This window comes from Manis pentadactyla, chromosome 8 (assembly GCF_030020395.1).
Source record: "Manis pentadactyla isolate mManPen7 chromosome 8, mManPen7.hap1, whole genome shotgun sequence".
In the NCBI taxonomy this organism is placed as follows: Eukaryota; Metazoa; Chordata; class Mammalia; order Pholidota; family Manidae; genus Manis; species Manis pentadactyla.
The window spans coordinates 105,636,999-105,654,316 of record NC_080026.1 but is presented as its reverse complement, the minus strand read 5'-3'; the positions used below and the strand labels follow the sequence as shown (position 1 = coordinate 105,654,316).

Below are 17,318 nucleotides of genomic sequence, written 5' to 3'. Positions count from 1 at the left end.
TATCCTAATGTTCTTCCCCAGAAGATACTGATTCTGATACCTTGAGATGCCAGTCTCCTCCACATCTGAAGGACCACAGTTTCCCAATTTAAAGGAGATGCCATATTTTCATATCAGGATGAAAGCACTTGGGATAAAGTTAACAAGGAGGTCAAAATTGTTATACATGTTGAAATCATAAGGAATATTTTGAATCCTGCTGTGAAGAAAATGATTTATTCAGAGTAAGAGAACCATGTTGAGGAGAAAAAGGCTATTTCCACTTCTGATTCAATAGCATAGGTAGATGAGCAAGAACATTGGCGTTGGTAAGCCAGATCACCTGGGTTCAAATCCTAGCTCTGAAACCGTAAGTCATTTAATTAGCCTCTTTATTTGTTAAGTGGAGGAAAATTAATAACAATAAAATGGGATCTATTATTATAAGTTATTTGGAAAATGCAGTTGGTGGTTTTTTGGGGTTTTTTTTGTAACCAATACTGAACCATTACTGTCGCTTGGGTTCTCACCAGGTACTTGACACATGTCATCTCTGTGAATACTCATATAAACCATTTGGGGTAGGCATAACATTACCTCCATCTAAAACTGAGGGATTTGGTAGTTGGCTCAAGGTTACACAGCTGGGAGTGGTGGACTAGAAGACAGGCAGGCTGACTCAAATTGCTCCCTGAACAGTGCCCCTCCTCATTCTCAACCCAGCCATTTATTGAGTGTTACAGTGAGTGAGCAGAATCTTGCGAGTACTGATTGCCAAGAACCACCGAACACGATTTGCTGTCAATTGGCTCCAGGGTAGATGAGGCCCCTACAAATAACCTTGCTCTTAGAATGCTGCCCTGCACAGCTGAGTCTCTGGTTTAACTGCCTACTGTATTTTTCAGTCTGGAAATTTCTGGACTAATATTTCTGTAAACTGGGGCATGTGCAGTGAAATCCATTCTGGGGAATGAATACAATGTCTGCTCTGCTCTCAGAGATGGCCTCTAGGGAGATGTGATTTTCCAAGGAGAAATCTGTTTTTCCAACATGAGCTGAAATTTCCCTTACCCTGAGTGGGCTTAATTAGCACTCTGCCCCATAAGTGTCCAGAAATGAGGAGGAAAGTTTGTAAAGCAGTCCTAAACAGATGATTTGCTTGGCTGTCTGCACAAAAAGGGGGAGGGGAAGCTTTGACAGGAAACTTTTCTAACATGGCTGACTGTACAAATTAAAAAAAAAGTTTTTTTCCAAAATATTTCAAGTGAAAACACATTTGGACATGATAACACTACCCTCCATCCCTGGCACCATTATATGTCACGCTCCTTACTGTGCGGAAATGGTCTTCCATTGGCTATAACTAGGCAGACTTTTAGATGCTGGAATTTGCCAAAATTATCATCATCACTCATGAAGTATATAAGAAACTCTGGGTGAAAAGACCCAGGCTCAAACACTGCTTCTCTGGTCGATGATTTATTTATTCTTACATTTCTTTTTCAGGGAGTTAAGCTGCACCTTGGCATTCTTTATAGAGGGGGTGGCCTTTAAACTGTTTCATATGCATCTGGTGAAACCTATTGGAGAGAAGCAACAACTGAGTGTCACTTTGGACTGCCCACATTTGTGTGGCTAGAGAAGCATGTTGATGACTGTGTAGGTTGACCAAACAGAAGGGAGTGGGGAAGATCACCTAGGCCAAGAGCTAAGTGAAATCCTTCCAGAGTCTTCTGTGGTCTCAGTATAACTGTTGGCTAAATCTTGGGCTCATGATCTGTCCTTGGACTAGCTGTCCAAAAGAGGAGCCTGGACAATGGTCTTGCTAAGCACTATTCAACAAGCAAAACTGCTCTCTCTCAGGACACAGGAAAAAGTGAATTTATTAATGGTCTCTAGAAGCTGAAAACCAGTCCTCAGCCAGAGAGATCAACTATCGGTTACACAAAAGAGTGCTGGGCAGTGGTAGGTTCTGAAGCCAAAAATTCACTGTTACCAGATCCAGAGGGCCAGCTATATGTGCAGACTGTGACAAGTTCCAACCCCAAAGGTCATCAGTGGGTGAACAATAAGACCGGAAGCAGAGACCATATTGAGGAAGAATAAGGTCTGAGAACTGGCAACTCAGAACTGTCATCCCAGAGTACCACCCCATGTTCCACCACAGTCCTCGAAAAAAAGGTGTGAAAGCCTAGGGAATAAGGATGATCTTCAATCTCTATTTGCCTCTTATCTCTTCTCAACTACATGTGCTAAAGCATGTCATCTCTTTGGTGAAGTTATCTACAAAAAAATGCCTCTCTGTCTCCTCTAGGAAAGGCAAATATCTCTGGAATTTATTAAAGAGGAATTAAAAAAACAGTAAGATCTCAGTAGAACAGAAAGGCATCCTATAGTATGGGAAAATATATTCATAAATGATATATCTGATAAGGGGTTGGTATCCAAAATAAATAAAGAGCTCGCATGCCTCAACACCCAAAAAGCAAATAACCAGATTAAAAAATGGGCAGTGAATCTGAACAGACACTTCTCCAAAGAAGAAATTCAGATGGCCAACAGGCACATGAAAAGATGCTCCATATCACTAATCATCAGAGAAATGTGAATTAAAACCACAATGAGACATCACTTCACACCACTTAGGATGGCCAACATCCAAAAGACAAGCAAGAACAAATGCTGGCAAGGATGTGGAAAAGGGGGAACCCTCCTACACTGCCGGTGGGAATGTAAATTAGTTCAGCCATTGCGGAATGTAATATGGAGGTTCCTCAAAAAACTCAAAATAGAAATACCATTTGACCCAGGAATTCCACTCTTAGGAATTTGCCCAAAGAAAACAGGATCACAGATTCAAAAAGACATATGCACCCCTATGTTTACTGAAGCACTATTTACAATAGCCAAGATATGGAAGCAACTTAAGTGTTCATCAGTAGATGAATGGATAAAGAAGATGTGGTACATATACACAATGGAATATTATTCAGCCATAAGAAGAAAACAAATCCTATCATTTGCAACAACCTGTATGGAGCCGGAGGGTATTATGCTCAGTGAAATAAGCCAGGCAGAGAAAGACAAGTACCAAATGACTTCACTCATCTGTGGAGTATAACAACAAATCAAAAACTGAAGGAACAAAACAGCAGCAGGCTCACAGAACCCATGAATGGGCTAGCAGTTACCAAAGGGAAAGGGGTTGGGGAGGGTGGGTGGGAAGGGAGGGATATGGGGATTAATGGGTATTATGATTAGTGCACATAATATAGAGGGGACACGGGGAAGGCAGTATAGCACAGAGGAGACAAGTTGTGACTCTATAGCATCTTATTATGCCGATGGACAGTTACTGTAATGGGTATGTGGTGGGACTTGATAATAGTGGGTAATGTAGTAATCACAATGTTGCTCATGTGAAACCTGAGTATAAGATTTTATATCAATGATATCTTAATACAAAAAAAACCCCACTTTCTGCCCCTCTATCCCTTCTTTAAACCCCAACAACCACTGACCTGTTCTCTATTTCTATAATTTTAGCATTTCAAGAATGTCATATAAATGGAATTAAAAAACCCAGTAATATCAAAAAGAATGTGTACTAGGGGTTGAGGCTAGATAGAGGAACAAAAGGTGAGAAAAAAGAAAAATATGTTTTGAGACAGTCAAATCAAGAGACATCATGGGAGGCCAGGAAATAAGGTGGCTCAACCTGAAAGGAGAAAGAACACTGCTTTCCTGGAACTTCCAATTCAAAACAGGACTACAGAGAGGTACAAAAGGGTTTGGGAAGATCTGCTTCCCAAACCAAGCAAAGCAGGACTGAGCTTACTCCCACCACAGATCTTGATTACTACTGGCTTGAGGACTGACACCCTGGGCATGCTTCTGTTTATTTGCAAGGATAAAGAGATAACCGCCTTTAAGAAGCTGCTCTGGTGTGCACCAGTTTTGACATTAGGGAGGAGAAGTTAGAATGGGGAGAAACATTGCTTCCAAACCACAACCTAAGTCAATTTTAAATGCTTTGTCTCTTGGCCTTCCTCAATGTAAGCCAAGCTTTCAATTATTTCATGGTTGTACTTTGAAATGCATTTTAACCATATTTTCCTAAGAACAAATATTAGGCAACATTGCCCAAAAGGCATCAGGAATTTTCTTCCCTTTCCCCACATTACAGTTAAGTCATTGTGTGAAGAGTTTTTAGAATTCAGGAAACTTGTAGCTCATAACATGTTCTATGGACAATCAGGAAAAGCTGCCTCCCTAGACCATGAGTCTTGCTCATGTTTGCAGTTTGTTGGTTGTCTTCTTATGCAGAATGTCCTCTCTTCCCTGTGAAGTTCCCCCTTTATTACACCCCATCCCCCAAGACCCAGCCCAAACTCCAGAGCTGAGCAGAGAGAGCTCTGATCACCCACTGAGAAACCTCAGCTCCCATCATCTGTGCCACTCACACTGCATTTAATTTCTGCCTTTTTTGGTAGTGATTTGTGCCTGTGCCTAACTGCAATTTAAGACTGGTAGCTCTGGCAGCCACAGACTGTTACTCACATTCCTCAGTGCTTATCCACAATGGTGCCTTGCTTCTGAGAAGTGCTGAAAATATGATAACTAAATGATTGAATGCATAAATAAATGCATTCACCTCTCCCCTAAGTGACTAGCACTCCTGGAGTTAATATTCTCTCTTTTGTCTTTAAGATGTTTCAGTGCTCCAAAATCTTGTACCTAATTTTGATAGAACCAGAATATGTGCTTATAATGTTGTAAATTTTCCTCATATATTGCTAATTTCTTATTTAAAAGAATATGTTTGACGCACCAATGAAAAAAAGAGGAGACTATAGTGTAGTAGGTACTTAATAAGTCTTGAGTGAATGAATGAGTGATAATAATAGGAAATTGGATAAAAATTGAAACAGAAAGCGAAGTAGAAAAAGGGTAGGTGCACAGGAGATTTAGAAAAGAAAGAGAGAGGGAAGGAAGAGGGAAAGGAGACCCAAGCTTAAATATTCTAAATCAGCAATGCTGGTTTTACTACACATCTGAACTTAATAATGTAACATTTAACAAGTAGAGAGGCAAGGCAGCTGGGTGAGATAAGAATAGACTTTGAAGGCAGACATCTGGATTCTGACATTCACTGAGCCATTGTGTGACCTTCGACAAGTGACTCAACCTTTCTGAGTTTCACTATTCTTTTTAACTTTTTATTTTGAAGTAATTTTAGATTTACAGAAAAGTTGCAAAAATAGTGCAAGAGATTTCCCATATATAGTTCACCAGCTTCTCCTAATGTTAGCATCTTCCATGACTACACTACCATTATCAAAACCAGGAAATTAACAGTGATGCATGAATATTAATTAAAACCACAATGAGATGTCACCTCATACCAGTTAGGATGGCCAACATTCAAAAGACAAGAAACAACAAATGCTGGTGAGGATGCATAAAAAGGGGAACCCTCCTACACTGTTGGTGGGAATGTACATTAGTGTAACCATTGTGGAAAGCAGTATGGAGGTTCCTCAAAAAACTAAAATGAGAAATACAATTTGACCCAGGAATTCCACTCCTAGGAATTAACCCAAAGAAAACAAGATCCCATATTAAAAAAGACATATGCACTCCTATGTTTAGTGCTGCACTATTTACAATAGCCAAGATGTGGAAGCAACCTAAGTGTCCATCACTAGATGAATGGATAAAGAAGATGTGGTACATATACACAATGGAATATTATTCAACCATAAGAAGAAAATAAATCCTATCATTTGCAACAACATGGATGGAGCTAGAGGGTATTATGCTCAGTGAAATAAGCCAGGCAGAGAAAGACAATACCAAATGACTTCACCCATTTGTGGAGTATAAAAACACAGGAAAACTGAAGGAACGAAATAGCAGCAGACTCACAGACACTGAGAAGGGACTAGTGGTTAACAAAGGGGAGGGTGGGCGGGGAGAGAGAAGGGGATTAAGGGGCACTATAATTCACAATCACAATATAGGTAGATCATGGGGAAAGCAGTACAACATGGAGAAGACAAGTAATGACTATAGCATCTTACTACACTGATAGACAGTGACTGCAAAGGGGGGTGGTGAGGACTTGATAATACTGGTGAATGTTGAAACCATAATGTTGTTCATGTGAAACTTTCATAAGATTGTATATCAATGATTCTTTAATAAAAATAATCACATGCCTTTTTCGAATTTCATCAGTTTTCCCATTAATATTCTTCTAGCCCAGGATCCAAGAGGATCCCACTGTGCATTTAGCGGTCATGTCTCCTTGTCTCCTCTAGTCTTTGATAGTTCTTCAGTGTTTCCTTATCTTTCTGTCCTTGACACTTTTGAAGAGTAGACTGTCACTTAATTTGGAGTTATCAGTTTTTCCCCTGTGATTAGATCTTTGGGAAATAACTCCATAGAGATGATGTCATGCCTTCTTAGTGCACCATATCAGGTGATACACATCAGTATGTCTTATCACTGGCCACACCGACCCTGAGCACTTATTTAAGGTGATATCTACTGGGTTTCTCCAATGTTCTACTTTTCCTTTTGTAATTAATAACTATTTTTTGAGAGACACTTTGAGGTTATGCAAATATCTTGTTTCTCATCATACTTTTGTCCAAATTTTTTGCATTCATCAGTGGTTCTTGCCTGTAATACTTTATTACTGGGGTGTCCTCCTAATCATGATTTCCTATTTCACTCATTCCTTCTACATTTATTAATTGGAATTATCTTATAAGTAAGATCTGTACCTTCCCCACCCCTCTCATTGATGTTATTATTCGTATATATTATTAGTATGGACTCATGAATGTTTATTTTAGTCTATGGATCATAATACAATACTATTATTATTTATTTTGTTGTTTAAGCTTCACTTTCTTCATCTGTGAGTCAGAGATAATGACATTGCCTTACACAAATGTTATGAGGATTAAATGGGATTAAAAATGTGAAAATGTCCAGTCCAGAGAACCTGGACCAGACTAAATCTAGCTCCTTTCATTCCTTTTCTTTATAGAAAGTAAAGCCATGTTAATTTGGAGGCAAGACTATTCTAAATAGGTGAAAATATGAATTTAAGTATTCTCTTTTAATATACAACAGTTGCCCCTTTTCTGTGGTTTTACTTTCCACAGTTTTAGGTACCTAAGGTCCACTGGTCTGGAAGCAGATGATCCTCCTCCTTACATATTGTCAGAAGGTCAATAGAAGCCTAATGCCCCATCACAGTGTTTTTGTCATTCACCTCACTTCATCTCATCAAGTAAGCATTTTGTCCTCTCAAGATAATATCATCCACATCACCACAAGAATGGTGAGTATAGTACATATTTTGAGAGAGACCACATTCAAATAACTTTTATTATAGCCTAGTTATAATTGGTCTATGTTATTAATTTCTTATTGTGTGTAATTTATAAATTAAACTTTATCATAGACCTGTATGTATAGGAGAGAACAGTATATATAGGGTTTTGTACTATCCATGGTTTCAGGCATCCTCTGTGGATAAGGGGGTCTACTGTAATGCAGCTTTTCCTCTCTAAGGTACATAAAGCAACTAGAATTCAGCTATCCCAGTGTTGCCTGGTGGAGGTCATTTGGGATCTGCCTGTAATGACTATATAAAACTGATTTTTAATCAGCATACCCATAATTTGTATGAAAATAGATGCTTGAGAATACTTAAAAACATACTGTTCTCTTAAGTAGTTTAAGTGTTTTCCCAGAAATCTTGTTTACGTTCTGAAGTTGCTTTGCTAAACTATTTTCAGAGATAGTCCAAAGCATGCCTCAACCCAGCAGTGGCTCCTATCATCACTAATTCTGAATTGGTGAAGTCATTGACTCATCTTTGATTCCCAAGGTTATGATAATGAATGGAAGAAACTCTAGTTTTCCTTCTCCAAAGTTAATTTAAAATTAGATTTTAAAAATCTAGGAAAATCCCTTTCAAGTTCAGATGGAATTTAAAACAACAACAAAAGACAAGGATGGTGTCCTAAGGATGTGAGAGTGAGTAGATCTGAAAGTTTAAAATAATTCATGAGATACAGTAATAAAAAGCCACTAATAAAATCATTAAATTTACTGGAGCTTTCATTTTCCACCCTGTTTTTAATCAGTAAGGAAAATCAAGAACATATGATTTATTTTAAAAAGCAACTTTGGGGCAATGTGGTTCACAAGGTCTCATGTGGATTCCCAGAGAGTCTGTTTTACTCAGTTTGGGGTGGGACCAGCAAAATGCATTTTTATCAGGCATCACCCCCTAACATGAGTCAGATAAAGGTGAGAAGAATTATACTGTAGTGTTTCAAAGCCCAGGCTCTGGGACCTGACTATGTAGGTTTGAATCTTTCTATTGTCATCTACCAACTGTATAACCACAGGCAAATGACTGCATCACCGTGTGCCTCAGTTTCCCTATTTTTAAGGTGGGCTAATGACAGTATCTGTCTCCCAGGGTTGCTGTGAGGAGCAAATAAGTGATACATGTAAAATAATTAGCATGACAGTGCTAGATGGACATCAGCAATTCCTGTGGATAATGAAACTCCCTTCTGAGGAATGGCGTTCAGGGCATGTCTGGATGCAGAATTGGTTGAACTCAGCCTCTAACACTATTTGCATCCACTGGGCCTTGTCATGGTCATTGACATTTACAGGCATTATCAGGGTCATAATTGGCAGGCTATGGAGGCTGCAAGGTGAGCTGTGCAGTTAGAAAGTGTTGAAGTAACAAAGGCTGATTGATCCTCTGTCAATTGAGATCTTTAGGACCCAGAACCGGTGCATCCTCTTAGCATTTAGTAGTTTCCTAGATGACTAAAATAGGAAACTACTATGTTTACAGTTAAACCAATAACAACCAACAAACACATGGATTGAAAAGTTTTTTACTATTCAAGGCAAAAACAAAAACAAGTCTAAAAGAAATAAAATGTAGAATAGAAAACCCTGGGTGTGGGGTTTTACCATGTTCTCTAAGCTCAGAAGCACAGCATCGCCTCGCCCTAGCACTGTGTGGAGACCTGCCTCTCCTTCCTGTCCCTTGTCCTGGCTCCAGGACCACAGGAAGTCAGCCATTGGCTCTTTTCCTTCCAGCGAGTCCCTAGACCTCTTACAGTGCCTCCCTCCTAAAGGTTCCCAGACTCCAGTCATACTGTCCTCTTCAGAACTTGCTTCTGATAAGATCTTGGAGGCCTTGGAGGGACTTTCTGGGGCTGAGGCAGAGAGCAGAAGTGGGGTGATTCCTTGCACCTTAAGCCCACATTCCTCCTGCTCTCCTAACTCCTGTTGGTGTTTAGCTTCTGCTGAGGATGCCTGATAGTGGAAAGGGGGTGGGCTGAATGGATCCCATAGCTAAGGGTCATGTCAAAATTTTAAATTGAGACATCTGGTCTTAAAAGCACCTGTCAGAATAAGGGGGAGAATATTTGAAAATGGGCCCAGGGATAATTTTTTAGCAAGGGAGTGGAGAAAAGCAGGGCACAGGTTGTTGATGGGGAGAAGGCTTGTGGACGTGGTAAAGGTATGAGGTGGAAATAGGAATAATTAGGCAGAAGCATAGGTTGGAGTGAAGTGAGAAGGATGACAATGTTCTCTATCTCACTGTCTGGAAAGAAAGCAGCCATCAAACAAGTGGCAGGACAGACAGGTAGATGAGTTATCAGTAACAGACAAAACTAAAAGAATTCTGCATAAAAATCATTTACTAGAGATTCAATTACAAAAACATCTCAAAGTGGCTTCTTACCTCATTAAATCTCATCACAAGATCTTCAAGGGCATTGTGCTCTCCATTCTGGGAGGTAAGAATCGATGTTGAGATGGAGGCTCTGAGGCAGGGCAGGGAGGTTTGGTATTCCGAAGTGCCCAAGTCCCGGGTCAAGAAGCAGAGGTAGTCAACTGGCAAGACCCTTCGATAAATATTCTGCTCCTGCTCCATCAGGATGCTGGCGACTTCCTCTGGGAATTGGATGAGGGGCTGTAGGTCAAGCAGTTCCTTACTGATCCCAGCTGAACTTGAAGGGAGGGCACTGGAATTGGCCATAGAGGTTCCTGGCTGACGTTCTGAAATAAAACAACAAAGTCATGGTCACACCAAGGTTGGTATCACCTACAACAGATATTTATGTGAGAATCATTTAAAATCTTACAGGTTTCTTAACCAAAGTTTCTCCTTGGTGAACAGTTCTATACTATCATTCTTGATGTGAAGCCCTTTCTGGTATCTGTCCCACCTACCCTCTCCCACCTCCCGGGGTGGGGAAAGGCTTAGTTTCCCATTTCAGAAACAGAATTGATCTAGCACACCATTCCCTCATCAGTTCACTGTGACACTGGGCAGAGTAATAGAGACGTAAAATGTACTGTTTGCTTCCTCATACTCTAGTGTTCACCATCAGAGTGAAACTAAATGAGGGTGGGTGTGGGTACAGCAACTGAAATGTAAGAGGAAAGAAGGTCGTAAGGGGTGAGCCATTACATATATAGGCACATTGCCTATAAACATGCAGGAAATCTGGCACCCTCTGCATGTAAGGTTTCAAAACTTCACGGTCTTTGCCAACATTCTGCCCTCAAAGACTGCTCCCCTGAGAGCCACCTAGTGTTTTGTAGGGGCAGAACCACCTATAAAAGCTAGGAAGAAACAGGTAATAAGGAGATGTACCTAAAATATTAAATCTTACTCCCTTCTCTACAACTGGTAGTAAGAAGGTGGCAGCGGGAGAGAAAGTGGTGAGTGCATTAGAAAGAAGTACCAAATACATTTGTAGGCTGAAAATTATTCTCTTAACAGAAATTCACGTTATTTGGACCTCTCTCCCCCAATCTGTCTCTTAACTTCCTGCATATAAATTATTCATTCATTCATCCACTTAACCATTCATCTAAAATTTTTGAAAAATACATTATGATTCCTAGAACAGAATTTCCCAAAGTTTGATCAGTTTTGTGACCAGCTCAGTTAGGGAAATGTCACATATTCATGTCACAAATTCTCTTCCTGGAAATACATGAGGTTCATGAGGTACACAGTCAAAGGCTCTAAGGGGTCTTATAGTAAAGAAATCCATTTACATTGCTTAATCCAGTGTTTCCCCAGAACCATACTTCAGATAACATCTACTATGCCTTCTGTGTGATGAGCATTACTTGGAACCACTTCAGGAAATGCTCCCCTGAGGGCCAAACGGCTTTCTCTCTATCCAGTTCACATCTTTTCTTTCTCAGAAGTATCTCCCTGGCGAGCCCTCCTTCACACGTCTCATAGTACTTCATGAGGGGACCACGTTCCATTTTCCCAGAATCTTTCATGCCTGATTTCTTAAAACACTCCTATTGACTCTTTGGCAGAATAAAACCAATCTGTCTCTTAATGGCACCATATTCCTCAACAAGGACTGCCATCTGGTTTGGGCACTGGACAACAGCAAAGCTCCTAAGGAAGCCGTCCTCAGCATCTGGACCTCAGTATTCTTGATTCTTTTATCTCTAGAGCACAAAACTTTGGAATCATCACTCCAAAGCGCTCCATCTCTGTATTACAGAGCTCAAGTCGTCATCCCTGAATTTGACCTCCTTTTCCCTTCTACTTTTCCTACCACACCTATTCTGTCCTTGGCAGACTTCCAGTTCTTGGCCTTGGTCTGGGTGCATGGTCAGCATTTCAGTATGGCACCCACCAACACCAGTCACTTGGACTCTCTGTCACATGTACTGCCCAGTCCTTAATCCTAGGCAAACTCAACTTGGCTTCTGGGCTGCTATATGATGACACTGACAATTAAGCTACTTAGTGATGAGACCCTTACTAATCTGGGCTCTCTAACTTCAGTTAGGTTCTCAGGGCAGCTTCAGGCTTGGCATGAGTATTTATTTTCCCCTAAATAACTCACTGTCCTCTTTATCTTAGCAGTGTAGCTTTTCTATTCTCACATTCCCAAACCCACTTGTATTTTCCCTACATTTTAAAAATCATTTCTTAATTTGCTACACTGTGATAGTTGCCAAGTGTCAGGAACTTCTTCAGTTAGTTTAAATGCTTCTGTTTCTTCCATTTTCTCCTCCTTCTCTGAGAATGGTGAGGGCCTCCTCCTCTCCAAAGCCCACTGAGGTTTGCAATTCAGTCTATCCAACTTGCCTCAGTGGTTATCTCCACCTTTAATCCCCTTCTTTCCATAGACTCTTCTTTACTTACACAAATGTTCAGTTTCCCTTTAAAACACACCAATAAAACTTTCCTTCTGCCTTAAGCTCCATACCCCCTCTGGGCTTCCCTTCATTATGCACCATCTTGAAAGGCTAGTTTGTATTCCCTGATTCCTTCCTCTATAAGTATGGTGACCCCATGTCTTCTGATCCAAAAATCAGGCCACACAGTCTGTCCAAGTTAGTAAACCAAAAACAGAAACCAGGTCTGTCTTGGGAGCTCCTAACTCTCAGGTCACTGTTGACAAGGCATCTCTATAGATGGTCTGAGCTCTGAAACTCCCCCTTCAACTCACTGTCTCCTGAGCAGCCTGCCACCTTTGAAGCATAGCTGGAAAAACATTCTTGCTGGTACTTCCTATTTAACTAAGTGAGTTGCTCTCCTTTTAGAAAAATGCCTTCAGTGCAATCTAAAAACAAATTGTGAGGAGAATAGGTTAAAGTCTGAGCTACATCACTCTCCACTGATGCAAGATTGAACTTGTTTGATGAATATTCCAGGTGAAACTTTCTGTTTTGTCCTCTGTATAAAAACTGTATAAAAATTATACTATCCAAATGATCATTTCTCTTTAATTTTAAAAGGTGAGCAGGAAAAAGATGCTCCACATCACTAATCATCAGAGAAATGCAAATTTAAACCACAATGAGATATCACCTCACACCAGTAAGGATCGCCACCATCCAAAAGAAAAATAACAACAAATGCTGGCGAGGTTGTGGAGAAAGGGGAACCCTCCTACACTGCTGGTGGAAATGTAAACTAGTTCAACCATTGTGGAAAGCAGCATGGAGGTTCCTCAAAAAACTCAAAATAGAAATACTATTTGACCCAGGAATTCCTCTTCTAGGAATTTACCCTAAGAATGCAGCAGCCCAGTTTGAAAAAGACAGATGTACCCCTATGTTTATTGCAGCACTATTTACAATAGCCAAGAAATGGAAGCAACCTAAGTGTCCATCAGTAGATGAATGGATAAAGAAGATGTGGTACATATACACAATGGAATACTACTCAGCCATAAGAAGAAAACAAATCCTACCATTTGCAACAACATGGATGGAGCTAGAGGTTATTATGTTCAGTGAAATAAGCCAGGCGGAGAAAGACAAGTACCAAATGATTTCACTCATATGTGGAATATAAGAACAAAGAAAAAACTGAAGGAGCAAAACAGCAGCAGACTCACAGAACCCAAGAATGAACTAACCGTTACCAAAGGGAAAGGGACCGGGGAGGATGGGTGGGAATGGAGGGATAAGGGGGGGAGGAAAGAAAGGGGGCATTATGATTAGCATGCATAATGTGTGTGGGGTCATGGGGAGGGCTGTACAACACAGAAAAAACAAGTAGTGATTCTACAGCATCTTACTACGCTGATGGACAGTGACTGCAATGGGGTATGTGGGTGGAACTTGGTGATGGGGAGAGTCTAGTAAACATAATGTTCCTCATGTAATTGTAGATTAATGATAGCAAAATAAAAAAAATTTTTTTTAAAGGTGAAAAGAGCTGAATGGTAATGGATCTGATTTGTGTTTTAAGTGGATCAATCTGGGTGCTGCGTGGAAATTAGGATACAGAAGGGACAAGAGAGGAGGGAGGGATCTGGTAGGCTGCTTTCCAGAGGGGTGGGGGTGGTGGCTTAAAGCAATGTACTGACAGGGAAGGTGGTTGATCACAAAGTACAGATAGCAGCTGACCAAGGAGGACAGTGAGTAATCAAATTCATCCAAAAACACGGATATGAATGTAACAGCTTAAAAAAAAAAAAAGGTGAGCAGGTAATTAAGGAATACAAATGATTTATTCTAACCATTTTTATCCATCTTTGAACCAAATTACCAAAAATCAAGGACTACCAAATTATATTTGGTTCTCTCTAAGCTCATATTTAAACATAATTAAAATAAGGAACATGCTCAAATCTACATGGCCTACATGCTCTCATTTTTCAACTTTCTAAATAGTTTAAAAGGTAACTGGATTTCCTGAAATTAAGTCAGAATGTAGTCTAATGACAAAGGCATACTGAAGTTTCTGGAAACTGACAATTTATGGACAGTGGAATCAGCCAAGTATAGGAAGTCTTCCAAGAGATAACCAACTCTAAGACATAATTTCAAAGTACAGCACTCTTCAGAAGAAATAAAAATCCCAAATCTTACAAAACCACTTAATTACATATGTAAGAGAAGAGATAATGTAATAAAATATGTAAGTAATATAAGATGATACATTATCAAATGCAATATATCTTGAGATATGAATCCTATGCTGTTATAGTGAATGAAGAGTCTAGTGACTGGTAGGAAATAACAATAAAGGAGACCTAAAAAAAAGTTGAATAAAAGAAGAAAAGCCTGGTCAATATAACCCCAATAAATTTAGTGAGTCCTTATGTCTCAGAATATAAGCATGACATCCCACTCAAAGGCACACAAATCTGATGTTAGAGATCTTGAAATCTAATGTAGACCTTTAGTGTAGGTTTCTTTGAAGCTACACTAAATACCTGATTATTCAGGTATTTTATATCATGTGCCACAAAGAAACATCCCAGAAATCTTGGGACATGAATTTCCATCCCCCAAGTTCCACATTTTTATCAGTGTTTGAAAAATACTTCCTACTAGGACCAAAACAGCAGCAGGCTCACGGACTCTAAGAAGGGACTAGCGGTTACCAAAGGGGAAAGGTGTGGGAGGGTGGGTGGGGAGGGAGGGAGAAGGGGACTGAGGGGTATTATGTTTAGTACACATGGTGTGTGGGGTCACGGGGAAGACAGTGTAGCACAGAGAAGGCAAATAGTGAATCTGTGATATCTTACTACACTGATGGACTTTGACTGCATAGGGGTATGGGGGTGGACTTGATAATATGGGTAAATGTAGTAACCACATTGTTTTTTCATGTGAAACCTTCATAAGAGTGTATATCAATAATACCTTAATAAAAAAAAATAAAGAGAACCAAAATGTGATAAAAAAAATACTTCCTACTTCCTGTCATTCTAGCAGAGTTCTCCTTATAATCTCTTCCTCCCCTTTCACATGCTACATTATCCCAATTCTCAGCTGTAAGTCATCATCACACCTTTTTCTCTAAAACATGGACAACTCTGCAATGGATTAAATACCCAGTGGCTCTATGACCCCTGATGCTTCCTTATTATTTGTGGAGCAAAGTTCCTAAAGCTCACTGGAAACTATAGTCCTTCTCTTGTGAAAAAACATTTTAGAAAATTTCTGGTGAATAAAATTATCCACCTCATTTACAATCTATGTTTGCTCTCAGGCCCATGTTCTTCAGTTAATAATTATTCTACAGTAGAATAGGGCTGTATCTTTTGATGGTGTCACAGTCTAGAAATATTTGCCAGTATCTTCATGTTCTGATTCTCTGCTCAAATAACAGCTTCCTGAATGAAGTACTTTACATGGATTAATTCAGGAGGTAGATAGTATTCTTACATGAGGCTAACATTAAGGTCACATAAGTAGCAACTCAGGGAGCAGGGATTTGAATCAATCAGTGTCTATTTGACTCCAGAGCTCATGTTTCTGATGACTTAGTGTGGTCTCACGGAGCAACAGAATGTCACATTGGCATTCTCATTTTTAGGTGCATCTCAGGTGATTTCAGTTAGTATAAATCAGCTTCCTGTGCTTGTTTACTTGGAGTGGTCTGATAAAATGAATCCTTCAAATTCCAAGATAAGGGTTTGACCCTTGAGTGGATAGTTCTCGCTGGTCAGCCTAGAACCATCATTCAATCACTACATTTACAACTACATTAGAATACAGCACATAGAACCTTAAAAGTACCCCCTTTTTTTCTTCTTGTAAGTTCATAAGAATGTTTCCATGTTTTGAACCAGTATTTTCCAAAGAGTTTTACACTATATTTACACAAAACATGGTTTCTTGGTTAATAATTTAGAGACATACTGGGTTAAATAAAGTTAAACAAGCTTCCCCCACCCCCATTTTAACTGCAGGACTTCTCAGAGCCTTTAATAATGCCAACTTACCTTGTTAGCTGTCTCTGTATCATTTACATGGGAATTACAGACCCTTCAAAACTTTTATTATCTCACCTTTAACGGTTTCAATGGGGGAAACAGGGACTAAGGTGTTTGTGAGGTTAGTTAGTTTCCAGGGAAGCTTAGTCTGCCATGTTGCCAGAACTCTATGTAAAGGTCCAAGGGTGAAGGAAACCATGGCTTATTTCAAAAACTGCAAATTATTCCTGATGGCTGAAATATATACCAAGAGAGATGGAACATCACAGTAAAAAATGAGGAAGGAAGCTCTATTTTCCAGAAGGCATTAGAAAACAGGTGTGGCTCATAAAAAACAATGGAGGGTAGAAGGAGACTGAAATGTATGTGAAGAAATATTACCCTAGAATTTTGGGTCTTCAGGTGGGTCTTAGGCAATCACACTGCCTCAAGGAGGGGAATCTGGGCCAGGTCTTCCCTTGAGGGATGATGTTCTGAGATGCTTCCTCTCCTGAAATCCTCACAGAATCCTCTCATTCCTGCTTCCTTCCTTCCTTTCTTTCTGGAGCTCAGAAAGCCCCCTGGTCTTGTCTATAACCTACCATTCCCAGGGGTTGTCCATAAATCATGCAGCCCGGAAATACCAGAAAAGCCTCTAAAGTAAATGAGCACTTTTCCTTTATAGTTGTTCACCCAATGCCCTACGGCACAGTGCCTTTGGGAAACCCCTTGCCTCAGAATTCAGTCCTCTCTCTCAGGGTTAGCACTTTTTCAGAAAAGCTAATTTAGGTCTGAACCCACAGAAGTTTGAGCTAGAATCCAGTAAAACCTACCACTTTCCATTTATGCCTCTTTTTGCTTTTTGGCTCCTATCAAAACTAAAAGCATTAGGTCTTTCTTGCTGTGCCTCATATGAAAATCTAGAGTTTACCAAATAATCTCACATAATGTTAGGGTGTCATGGCAGGTAGGCTGCTAACATTATTTTTTTATAAAGCTTAAATTAAGTTGCTACATGACTTTCCCAAGAATCCAGCTTGTGAGTGGTCAGCCCTAGAACTGGCAAAAGCTGAG

At 39.9% G+C, this 17,318-nt stretch overlaps 1 protein-coding gene across 4 annotated transcripts in view; it reads right to left on the bottom strand.

The window, feature by feature from the left end:
• Window positions 1-17,318, bottom strand: part of PLCE1 (phospholipase C epsilon 1) — a 323,016-nt gene that overhangs the window by 128,691 nt on the left and 177,007 nt on the right. For all 4 annotated transcript variants that reach the window (XM_036886335.2, XM_036886337.2, XM_036886338.2 and 1 more), the window contains exon 4: window positions 9,782-10,098. In XM_036886335.2, the coding sequence (XP_036742230.2) occupies window positions 9,782-10,098 (317 nt within the window). The remainder of the gene's footprint in view (window positions 1-9,781; window positions 10,099-17,318) is intronic.